The sequence below is a fragment of the Camelina sativa genome, chromosome 4 (genome assembly GCF_000633955.1).
Source record: "Camelina sativa cultivar DH55 chromosome 4, Cs, whole genome shotgun sequence".
Lineage (NCBI taxonomy): Eukaryota > Viridiplantae > Streptophyta > Magnoliopsida > Brassicales > Brassicaceae > Camelina > Camelina sativa.
Genome location: NC_025688.1, coordinates 15392481 through 15405100, shown reverse-complemented (window position 1 = coordinate 15405100; position 12620 = coordinate 15392481). Strand labels below are relative to the sequence as shown.

The following is a 12620-nucleotide window of genomic DNA, read 5'->3' as shown; positions in this document are numbered from 1 at the left end:
GTGAGAGCTTTAGTTTTTGAGTTATTTTTCTAAAGCTGATAAAGAGAGTTCTTTATTTATTTTGTGTTTGTCAATCTCTTAGATTCTATATTTGGTACCAGAGATTAGCAGCGATCCATAGGGAAATATGGCGACGAATGGTTCTGTTATTCCAGCGACGACGGATGGTGCTGTTGTTCCGGTGAAACCAAAAGAAGGAGGAGGACCTTCATCTATCATCTTTCCTATGCTAAACTCAACGAATTACACAGTGTGGGCAATAAAAATGAAGAGAGCTTTGAGAGCTAATAAGGTATGTGAAACTGTTGAAGCAGACACACCCGATGAGGAGAAAAACGATGTTGCTGTTGCATTATTACTCCAATCAATACCACACAATCTTGTTCTCCAAATTGGGACACTAGACTCGACAAAGAAGATATGGGAAGCAATACAATCCAGACATGTTGGAGCAGAAAGAGTCATAGACGCCCGACTACAAACGCTAATGTCAGAATTTGAGAAGTTGAAGATGAAAGATACAGAAAAAGTTGATGATTTCTCTGGCAAACTTTCTGAAATTGCATCAAAATCCTCTGCCCTAGGAGTCAATACCGAAGAGTCCATACTGGTAAAGAAGTTTCTGCAGTGTCTTCCCCAGAAGAAATATATACATATTGTCGCCTCCCTTGAACAGGTTTTGGACCTTAATACCACGACGTTCGAAGATATCGTAGGTCGTATGAAAGCTTATGAAGAAAGACTTGCCGAGGAAGAAGAAGTTCAAGAAGATCAAAGCAAGTTAATGTATACAACTTTTGAGAATCAAAATCAGTTCTTTAGTGGAAACAGAGGGCGAGGAGGAAGATCGGGTTACAGAGGAAGAGGTCGTGGACGCTCTAATGTTGTGAGAGATGCTTCAAGGATTACATGTTTTAGATGCGACAAGCTTGGTCACTTCGCGTTTAACTGTCCCGATAGAATGCTTAAACTCCAGGAAGCTCAAGAAATTAAAGACACTGATACTCAGGAAGCAGACGGACTAATGATGCATGAAGTGGTCTACCTCAATGAGAAACGTTGTGTTCCAAGCGAGTTTGAAATAAACAGCGATGGAGACAATATCTGGTATCTTGACAATGGAGCTAGCGATCATATGACTGGTGATCGAAGATATTTTGCAAAATTGATGATTCTGTTTCTGGAAAGGTAAGATTTGGGGATAATTCACAAGTCGACATTAAAGGGAAAGGCACCATTTCTTTCATGGACCTAAACGGAGAAGCTCGAGTCATAAAGGATGTTTACTACATCCCAGACTTGAAAAACTACATTATAAGTCTTGGACAAGCCACAAAGGCAGGATGTGATATAAGACTACGAGGAGATTTCTTGATCATGCGTGATCAGAATGGAAAGTTACTTGCTAAGGCACCAAGGTCCAAGAATCGACTCTACAAAGTTCGAATGGGTTTAAGAGATAACTCACAACTATTATTCACTACAAGCATCAGCGAATCAAGCAAGTGGCATGCGAGATTGGGACATGTGAACTATGGCACCATGAAGTTGATGATAGAAAAGAAGCTTGTGCAAGGGATTCTGAAAATTGGTGTTGAAAAGGAGGTCTGCAGTTCATGTTTTCTTGGAAAGCAAACAAGACAAGTGTTCCCACAAGCTACGGCTTACCGTGCATCAAAGAAGCTTGAACTCATACATGGTGATCTTTGCGGACCCATAACACCAAGTACGGGTGCAGGAAATCGATATATTTTCGTTCTCATTGACGACTACTCTCGTTACATGTGGACAATCCTGCTTAAAGAGAAAGGTGATACATTTCAAAAATTCAAGAACTTTAAGACAATGGTTGAACAAGAGTCATCCGAGAAAATACAAACCTTCAGAACAGATAGAGGAGGAGAATTTGTGTCTTTGGAGTTTAACACGTTTTGTGAAAACACCGGTATCAAACGTCACCTCACTGCACCATACACGCCTCAGCAAAATAGTGTGGTTGTTGAACGACGTAACGGTACCATGATGGAGATGACAAGAAGTATCCTAAAACACATGCGTATGCCTAACTACATGTGGGGAGAAGCAATAAGACACTCTACATACATCTTGAATGGAGTGGTGACACGGACTCTTAAGAATGAGACACCATACGAAAGCTTTCGAAGTAAGAAACAAAATATTGAGCATATTCGAGTATTTGGTTGTATGGCATATGCTAAGAATGAAGGTCCGACTCTGAAGAAGCTTGATGACAGATCAAGAGCACTTGTTCATCTAGGAACGAAACCAGGTTCCAAGGCTTATTGCTTACTTGATCCACAAACGAGAAAAATAGTAGTGAGCCGCGATGTTATCTTCGATGAAACAATGGGATGGAATTGGAATCATCGCAACTCTGAACAAGATGGTGGTGGAAGTTTTAGAATCGAACTTCACAGTTTTGGAAACGATGGTCTTCAAGAAGAGAATCACGAGGGTGATATGAGACATACTGTAAGTGAAGCTGAATCAGGTGATAATGAAGATCATGATTCAGATTCTAACGGAGATCAGGATGTTCACGAGGAAGAAGAACCTAAGCATGGTGGTGAACAGAATCATGAAGCATCACCACCTGTACTTAGACGATCACAGAGACAAAGTAATCCACCCAAATATCTCCAAGACTATGTTCTCCTTGCAATAGAAGAAGGAGAAACACTCCTGCTTTGCTTAAACAACGAACCAAGAAATTTCTGGGAGGCCAAAGAAACTAAAGAGTGGACAAATGCGTGTAAAGAAGATATTAGTTCCATTGAGAAACTCAATACTTGGAATCTCGTTGATCTGCCAATAGGTTACAAAGCCGATTGGGTTGAAGTGGGTTTTTATGCTCAAAAGAAACTCAGATGGAAGCATAAAAAAGTACAAGGCTCGACTGTTTGCAAAAGGCTATGTTCAAAAGTATGGAGTCGACTTCGAGGATGTCTTTGCACCAGTAGCTCAAATTGAGACAATAAGATTACTTATCAATATCGCAGCTTCAAATGGATGGGAAATCCACCATCTTGATGTCAAGACAGCATTCTTACATGGAGAGTTAAAAGAGACAGTCTATGTTTTGCAACCTGAAGGATTTGAGAAGAAAGGAAGTGAGAACAAAGTTTACAAGCTGAACAAAGCATTGTATGGACTAAGACAGGCACCAAGGGCATGGAACAACAAACTAAATAACATCCTGATGGAACTACAGTTTGAAAAATGCTCTAAAGAACCTTCAGTCTATCGGAAAAAGGTAAAAGAAGGGATTCTTGTTATTGTTGTGTATGTAGACGACTTATTTGTAACAGGAACGAGTCTAGAGATCATTAATAAGTTCAAGGATGAGATGTCTTCTAAGTTCGAGATGAGTGATCTTGGTAAACTAACCTATTACCTTGGGATTGAAGTGCATCAACATGACAAAGGGATCACTTTAAATCAAAGGAGATACGCACTTAAGATTTTAGAGGAAGCAGGAATGAAGGATTGCAACTTGGCTCACACACCTATGGATACAAGTTTGAATCTGGCCAAATCCGAGAATGAAGAAGTGATTGATGCTACAAAGTTCAGAAAAAACGTTGGCTGTCTCCGTTACCTACTTCATACAAGGCCGGACTTAGCTTTTTCTGTTGGTATATTAAGTCGATACATGCAGAGTCCTAGAACCTCACATGGAGCTGCAATGAAACAAGTGTTGAGATACTTGAAAGGAACGACAAGTCTTGGTTTAACTTTTGAACGATGCTCGAGTATACCAAAGCTGATAGGCTATTGTGATAGTAGTCACAATGTTGATCCATATGATGGAAGAAGCACTATGGGACACATTTTCTATCTTGGTAAAAGTCCAATCACTTGGTGTTCTCAGAAACAAGATACATCGATTTATCATCATGTGAAGCAGAGTTCATGGCAGGCACAGAAGCTGCGAAACAAGCAATCTGGCTCCAAGAGTTGCTTAGTGAAGTCACTGGAACACCGACTGCAAGTGTTGTCATTTATATTGATAACAAGTCAGCAATTGCACTAACAAAGAACCCAAAGTTCCTTGGCAGAAGTAAGCACATTCATCGGAGATACCATTTCGTGAGAGAATGTATAGAGAGTAATCAAATAGAAGTGGAACATATACCAGGAAAAGAACAAAAAGCAGACATACTCACAAAGGCTTTGGAAAGGATCAAGTTTAAAGAAATGAGAGAGCTTATCGGGTTACAAGATCTTGGGAAGGATGGTTTCAACCTTAAGGAGGACAATGTTGTGATAAGCTTGAATGACAAACAATCCTATTTTAATTAGGAAAAACAGAGAGAATAGGAAGTTATCCTTTTAGTGAAAAGGGAAACTATCCTATAATGAGAAAAGAAAAGTGTTTGAGTTCTAGGCATATAAATTGAGATGTCGAGATGTGGCATTCATATTAGAGAAGAGAGTTTTATGTGTTAGAGAGATTAAGAATTTAAAGATTGAGAGAGAACTTTAGTTTTTGAGTTATTTTTCTAAAGCTAATAAAGAGAGTTCTTTATTTATCTTGTTGTCAATCTCTTAGAAGTGGTGTATTGATCCGACTCAATACACACAAATCATATATAACATTATCTATGTTAGATTCTTATGCTACACCAAGTCGGTGATACTAAAATGTTTAAAACAAATATAAGCTTATAGAAATGCGTACTTGAGCTTGTTAGTGGGATATGCGCGACCATTAGAAAGCGTTTGAGGCATTCTTTAGCTAAGTTCTGTACTTAAGTTTACGCTCTGGTAGATGCCTTTTTTTGTGTGTGTGTGTGGTTGTTGTAACTTGTAAATATTATAGTAAAAGCTTCAATGGTGAGAATCTTAGTTTATTGGATTCTTTTCGAAGGTTATTGTGTCAATGTACTAAGATCTAGACTCGCTCTCTGTTCAATATACGTTGAGAAAAACAAATGCATTTGTATTTTAAAAATTAATATATATATATATTGTGTGTTGTGTGTAGTTGTGTACCTTCAAGGGTGAATACACCAATTTGGTTCTCTTTTTTTTTTTCTCCTCAATCATATTTAAATAATAAAAATGTACCACGCAACGCGCATTGCAGTGGAAAAAATATTGATTGTGGTTTCACTCTTACCTTTATAATTAAGTCTCAAGTAATTTTTTGATTAGAAAATTGAAACGTTGTACTAAGTTGAAGTATAAACAAAAAAATATGTGCGTCGTTTGACCATAGATGCTAGATAGGTTAGAAACAAAAGGCGAGTTTTCTGCTCGTGGTACATTATCATGAAATTATGGAACAAGTTGATCCTCTTATCCTCTTTATCAGTATATTTCATTGTCTTAGAGTTTATAGTTGCAATAACTTTATCCCAAAAATTCATGATCTCCACACGGACCAAAATAACACTTAAGAAGAGTTTACCAAAACTCCAACCACTTAAAATTTCAGATACATGTCGCTAGCTAGTCAAATATTACACAGTAGGAAGTTTCGTTCTAATATGATTTTTTCTTAGTTTGTTGCTACATGGAAAATAAAATTTGTATACGAATTCTTCTCTTCGTAAAATATAGTAATGGTAGAAGTGATCCAGCTTCATCTCTTTATCCAAAAAATGCTATTTCCATCACATACCAAGACCAAAAAAAGAATTTAAAAAAAAAGGTAATAATGTGAAACAGATCACGAACGTGTGAGCGAGATAGATAAGAATAGAGAGAGACGCGACACCTAAGAAAGAAAGAAATAAAAATTAGATAATTTGCCAAAAGGCCACGTAAGCAATCAAAAACGTTACAGTGCGACCCACCTCGCCAACGTCGTCTATATAAACCAGAAATGTTCCAAAAGCCTTATTCAAACCCACACACATCTCTCTCTCTCAATGGAAGCTGTTCTTGTCGCCATGTCCGTATCCGCCACAAAACAAGACGACGATAAAATTTCACATATTCTAACCACGACGACGTCGGAGGTTGAGATCGTTACTTCCGGTAACCGTCGGATTCCTGCACACTCCGGCGTTCTGGTAAGTGATTATCATTTTCTAAGGTTTACGGTTTAATTTTTCCGGTTTGGTTTGGTTTCGTTTGTTTAGCTGAAATTTTTGTGGATAATGCAGGCTTTGGCTTCGCCGGTGCTAATGAACATCATCAAGAAACCGGTACGACGTTACAGAGGCTGTGGATCCAAAAGAATTATCAAGATTCTTGGCGTTCCATGCGACGCCGTTTCCGTTTTTATCAAATTCCTCTACACTTCTAGGTTGGTTTGGTTTCTTCTTCTTGAAATTTTCAAATGTAGAAAATTCAAACCGATGGTTTAGATCAATTTTAGATTAAGTGAAGAAACCGTAGCATAATGTGAACGTTTAAGCGTTTACATTACGCACGGATTTGAAATAATCAACGGCTAATTACGTAATTAATAGCTGTCAGAAAAGGACTAAAATACCCTTTTTCCTTTTTCATTAGTTTGACCGAGGATGAGATGGAAAGATATGGGATCCATCTGTTAGCGTTGTCTCATGTCTACATGGTCAAGCAGCTGAAGCAACGTTGCTCAAAAGGCATCATACAGCGTTTAACAGCGGAGAACGTAGTCGACGTTCTCCAGCTGGCTCGGCTATGCGACGCACCCGATGTTTGCCTTCGATCTATGCGTCTGATCCATTCGCAGTTTAAGACCGTTGAGGTGACCGAAGGATGGAAGTTTCTTCAAGAACATGATCCTTCCCTCGAGCTCGACATTCTCCAGTTCATCGATGACGCCGAATCGGTAAAAAAACACAAAACCTCTGTTTACGTGGCCTTTAGTATACGCCTATACGGTTTGGTTTCTATAATATCATACAAAATCAGAAACGCTATTTTTTTCGGTTAAGCTTGGTTTATATTTGGTTTGGTGTTAGTTTTAAAAAAAAAATCTGGTTATTTAATTTGGTATTGTTGCAATAAGTTTACATAATTAATTAACTCATGTTTGATTAAATTTGGTTTATAAACCTAATTAACCCTAAAAATATTTGGTCGTTTTCTCATTTGTGTGTTGGATATTAATTTAATGTAGAGGAAGAAAAGAAGACGACGACATAGGAAGGAGCAGGATCTATTCATGCAACTAAGCGAGGCAATGGAGTGTATAGAGCACATATGCACCCAAGGTTGTACGTTGGTCGGTCCATCAAACGTAGTAGACAACAACAACAAGCCAACGATGATTGCGGAGAATTTGAAGCCTTGTAAGGCGTTCTCCACGTGCTATGGTCTCCAGCTTTTGATACGTCACTTTGCTGTATGCAAAAGGAGGAGTAACGATAAAGGTTGTCTTCGTTGCAAGCGGATGCTTCAACTCTTTAGACTACATTCTTCTGTTTGTGATCAACCTGAATCTTGTCGCGTCCCTCTTTGCAGGTATGCCCCGAAAGATTTTCTTTATAATGTTATATTAGTATTCCCACATTTGAAATTCAGAAACCGAATATATAAAAGATACGGACTAATCCACTAGTTATATATCAATTAGCTTGGAGTTATTAAAACCCACGTTTTTGTTGTTATTAAAAAAAAATGTTTTACGTTGACATTTTTGTGATGAGCCACCTTTTTAAAAAGTTGCAAATTACTATGAGAATTAATGATGGGTCGTAATCCGACGGCTGCAAATTTTCGAAAGCTGCGAATCTCATTTGTCATATTCAACTCTTTTTTTTTGGGAGCAGGCGATTTAAGAAAAGGGGAGAACAAGACAAGAATATAAGACCATTCAAGATAGAAGCCAAACATAAGTCCAAGCCAAGCCCAATGTGTTATTGCAAGCCCATGTATCTTAGGGTTTCCATCAAGATAGAATCATATATAAACTTGTGTAATGTGGAGAAGAGTAGTATCTTTGAGAGTTGCCTCTTGTGGTAACTCTCCTCTTGAATCATTGTATGAAGTTCAATCAAAATATATTTTGTTCTTAAAGACAACCTAAAGCTTCTCCCTCTCTTTGTTCTTTACATTTGAATAAAGCTCCAATGAGCTATTATATTTTCAGTTTTAGATTTCTCTTTCAATAAGCTCTTTAAGAGCATTATCTATCTTGTTTTGAGATTACTTACATGGTATCAGAGCCAAACGGTTCTTATAGGTTTTACTAGCTTATAGCTTCCGCTCAATCTAATCCAGAAGAAAGCTAAAACGCAAATGTTGAAAACGAGTTAAATGGTGGTGATGATTAAGGTTCACGAGCTGAGACGAAGACAAAGAAGAACAGAGGAGATTATGCAACACTCGTAGGTTGAGAACAGAAATTGTTGGAGTTGTCCCCGAACTAGACCCGCTACTATCAAACGGTAATGTTTTTGGTCTTTGCTTTGAGACAACACAAGAGTAGGGATGATGGTTGGCTTAGATTTATAGGTCTGGAATTGAGATATTCGGATGAAATATGCTGGTTTGGGGTATGCTAAATATGATCTTATGGCTGCATATGTCTGGTTTTGTTGAGCGCATACAAGCTGTTCGATAAAATGCCAAAGAGAAATCCAGAAGGTTAAATGGACTGTTAATCATCTGTTTTGTTGTGGTTGTTGAAGAAGAAGCTGAGAGTGAGTAGTATGTTAGTAGATGTGGAAGAGTCTCACATTCATTACAAGGCATCTTAGGTGAGTTAGACGAGGTAAAGAAAACCCAGACTCTTCGTGAGATAAATAGGCTACAAAGATAGACCTGAAAAGATCTCACACTAAGGATTGATCTTCGAGTGAATTGAGGCTATTGACTACTTCAAACGAACTGACTTCGAGCTCCCTTTTCTCTCTCAATCTGCGGCACTTAATTTTGGAATAATGGAGTTTGTGGAGCACACGTCTATTGATCTCATCTTGCTGCAAATACTTCTTCACATCTGTTGGCATTGAGACTGATTCTAGAAGATAAAAGTGTGACTGAGATAATGTTCATCCATGGGATCATGGACTGAAAATCAAGCTCCTCCATCAACTACGGTAAAGTGTCTAAAATTTCTTCTTAGGCTAAACAAGAGACAATGCTGCTAGTTAGTTTAGGCTTATTGGCTTGGAATCAAGAAGTTAGAATGAATTAGGCTGTTATGGTTTATTTGGACAGAAGTCTTGAAGTGAAAAGGAGAAGGGACATTGTGGTTGATTCAAAGCCAATGGCAAGGTTACAAAACAGTTACTCAAAGTAGTTAGAGTGATTTTGTTTCAGAATAGCATGGGAGCACCTCTGAGAGAGTGAAAAAAAAAAAACTCTACAAGTGTATACCCAAATCTGGAAATTGGGAATACCTCTGAGAGAGCACTCATAGCTCTACAAGTATCAACCCAAAATTGAGTGTGAATTGGTCAAAGTACCTCTGAGAGAGTTTATCAAAACTCTACAAGTATAGACCTCACATTTTTTTTTAAAGATCAAGTGAAGTTGATGTCTCTACAATGAAGCAAAGTGTCCAAGCCTACTACTTGCAAATGTTTTTGTCAAGTGTCAAGCTCACCTTCAGTTCCGACAAGCCTACTACTTGCTAAAACTTGATGTTGGTCATCCTTTGTGCATACAAACTAAGCATCATTGTTTTCACACTGCTGCTGAGTTTGCGGGGGAGTATAAGACCATTCAAGATAGAAGCCAAACATAAGTCCAAGCCAAGCCCAATGTGTTATTGCAAGCCCATGTATCTTAGGGTTTCCATCAAGATAGAATCATATATAAACTTGTGTAATGTGGAGAAGAGTAGTATCTTTGAGAGTTGCCTCTTGTGGTAACTCTCCTCTTGAATCATTGTATGAAGTTCAATCAAAATATATTTTGTTCTTAAAGACAACCTAAAGCTTCTCCCTCTCTTTGTTCTTTACATTTGAATAAAGCTCCAATGAGCTATTATATTTTCAGTTTTAGATTTCTCTTTCAATAAGCTCTTTAAGAGCATTATCTATCTTGTTTTGAGATTACTTACAAAGAAGATGGGTGAAGACACCAAGTGGAAGCTTTTGGTGACAAGGGTTGTAACTGCAAAAGCTATGTCTTCGTTATGTCAGTCAAAGAAGAACAAATCTGAAGAGGAAGCAGAAAATTTAATCAAAACAAAGGAGCTTTTGGAGGTTTGTAGATAATAATGAAGATTAATTTTCTTATAATCGTATTTGTTAGTTGGATTCTTTTTGTAGTTTGGGTTATATAGCGGAACTATCAAGAGGTCTATGATCATATATTCATATACCCTTTGATCAGTATAGAGGGTTTAGTTTCAATGTGAGTAAACCCTTTTAAATTGGTTACATTTGTTTGTTCACTTAATCTCATAATGTTAGCATGTAATATTAAATTAAATCAATGTTTTCGAATTCAATGATTAAATAGTGTTTATGAGAGTTTGAAGAGATGAATACACTCGTGTAAAACCCCATAACATATGATCTCAACCCATAAACACTTAGTGTCAGATCACCATAAGAATCGTTGAAATTTAGTATTCAACGACTCAAGAGTATCTAAAGTTCGTCTTTAACACCATCACGAGCTACTGACTCATGAGTAGAGGGATCAGTCGAGGAGAGCTTGGTGGGATAAGAAGCCTCCATGGCTATACCGCAACGTCCTTCATTCTCATATATTCCTCTTTCTATCCGAACATAGCCTTCTTCTCCCCACTCAGGTCCCCATCAGTTCCTCACTATCCAATATTTTGTTCCATTTTTTGTCTCTCCATATCCAACAATCGCCACCCCATGGTTCAACTGAGTCCCACATTCTCCGGTAAACACACCCTACAATACAATGCATGCACATTTTCTCTAGTGAAATAATGTTCATTGGCATACAATTTGGTATTGTGTTGCATGAAGATTGTTACATACGGAAGTTAAATCTTAATGAGTTGATTACTTATATTTAACAAAAGGTGTTTCTAGTTAATTTTAAAGATATACCTCAGAGTAAAGCTGGAAATCTGTGCTCCCAGCATCAATGGCTACAGAGACAGGTTGGTGAGCAACAGCTTTGAGAAGTGCTTCCTCATCATTATCAGGGACGTGTTCGTGTCCATCGATCGTTACAGTAACTCCATCAACATACTTAGCTCTGCAGAGCTCAACGTCATTGGAATCATAAGGATAAGTCTCTTTGGTTTTGATGCCTCCATTGTTCTTGATGAACTCAAACGCAGGTTCCATGAGACCTCCTGCACAACCTTGATTCTCTTCAGTGTCACAATCAACGAGCTCTTGTTCAGACAATGAAACTAATTTATTTGTTCTGATCTTGTTTATCCCTTCTACTGCTGCTACTGTCGAAAACGCCCAACAACTTCCTGAAAAGTTTAGTTTCTATATTAGTGATTCAGTAAACAGAGCAAAAAAACAGAGCAAATGTTAATTCAGTTCACAAATTAAATAAGAAAAGAGTCAATTATAAATATGAAAGAATTACTCAAATGTTATCCAAAAGTTAGTTTATTACTCATATCTATAAATCTTTTGAAAATTACTCAAATGTTTAGTGCCCTAGGTGTAATTACAATTTACCCTTTGGGTTTTGTTTTTTGATTTTGGTCAGAAAAAAAAAAATACACATCAGCAAATTAAAATACACATCAGATATGATTTAACATGTCATTAAGCAGTTTTTTTTCAGATCAACATTTATTTTTTCTTGTTTATATCAAAGAGAGGGAAAGTGAACAGTTTTCACTGTTCACAAACCGCCAATACTAAAAAAAAAAAACTCTTCTTCGTTGTTTCTCGTCGCCGGTTACACCTGTCATTGTCCACTCTGTCGCTGTCAATCTCTCGCCATCATCTCTCGCCGTATTTGCTCGCTCTCTCTCTATTCGTCGTCGCACTCACTCTCTTCGTAGTCGCACTCTCTTTCTTCGTCGTCGCTCTCTCTCTTTGTCGTCTTCGTCTTCGTTTAAACGTTCCGGTATGTGTCGAATGTTTAGTTTCGAGTCTTCCGGCTGAATGTGGGTTTTATCGATGATTTACGGCTGATTGTTGCCATCTCTAATGACGGCTGGTTTGTTAGATCTATTCGATTCAATGGCTGATTTACTTTTAGGGTTTACGGCTGATTTGTTAGATCTATTCGATTCGATGGCTGATTTGTTTGTTGATGTGGCTGAGTTACGGCTGAGTTTTGTATTGGTGACTGAGTTATTTTGTGCTTTAGATCTGAGTTATGTATTTGTGGCTGAGTTATGTTATGCTTTGTGTATGAGTTTGTTTTATGTTATGGCTGATTTATTTTTTGATTTACTTATGAATTATATTATTTATCAGATGTCGATGGTGATTATTTCTGAAGAACAAGCAAGGGATTACCCCCCAAGACTATACGCTGAAGGAAACTCTAATCTAGAGTTAAGAGAAATTAATACCAATTTCAGGATGGGAGAATTCCCTGCGATTAGGGAAGCAATAGGACAGGATGTGTGGGAAAAAACGAAGGATCTACCTATTGGAATAATCTCTAAGCTAGTTGATAGCCAATTCGTCTGGTCTGGTAAGGTTGTACATTTCCTACTATGTAACCAGTTAAGGGTACATAAGAAGGAGCTTTGGTTTGTCGTCGGCGGTCAACCTATCAGGTTTGGGTTGAATGAATTT

General features: G+C 37.7%; 1 protein-coding gene and 1 pseudogene across 1 annotated transcript; one reads left to right on the top strand and one right to left on the bottom strand.

Moving 5' to 3' along the window:
- LOC104780645 (BTB/POZ and TAZ domain-containing protein 2-like) lies at positions 5861 to 10295 on the top strand. Its single transcript, XM_010505161.2, has 5 exons — positions 5861 to 6041; positions 6135 to 6277; positions 6487 to 6790; positions 7082 to 7425; positions 7734 to 10295. Exons 1-5 carry the CDS (start codon positions 5898 to 5900, stop codon positions 7924 to 7926), a joined length of 1128 nt encoding a protein of 375 aa, XP_010503463.1. The 5' UTR covers positions 5861 to 5897; the 3' UTR covers positions 7927 to 10295.
- The window catches only part of LOC104783897, a 41396-nt pseudogene continuing 39284 nt past the window's right edge, over positions 10509 to 12620 (bottom strand).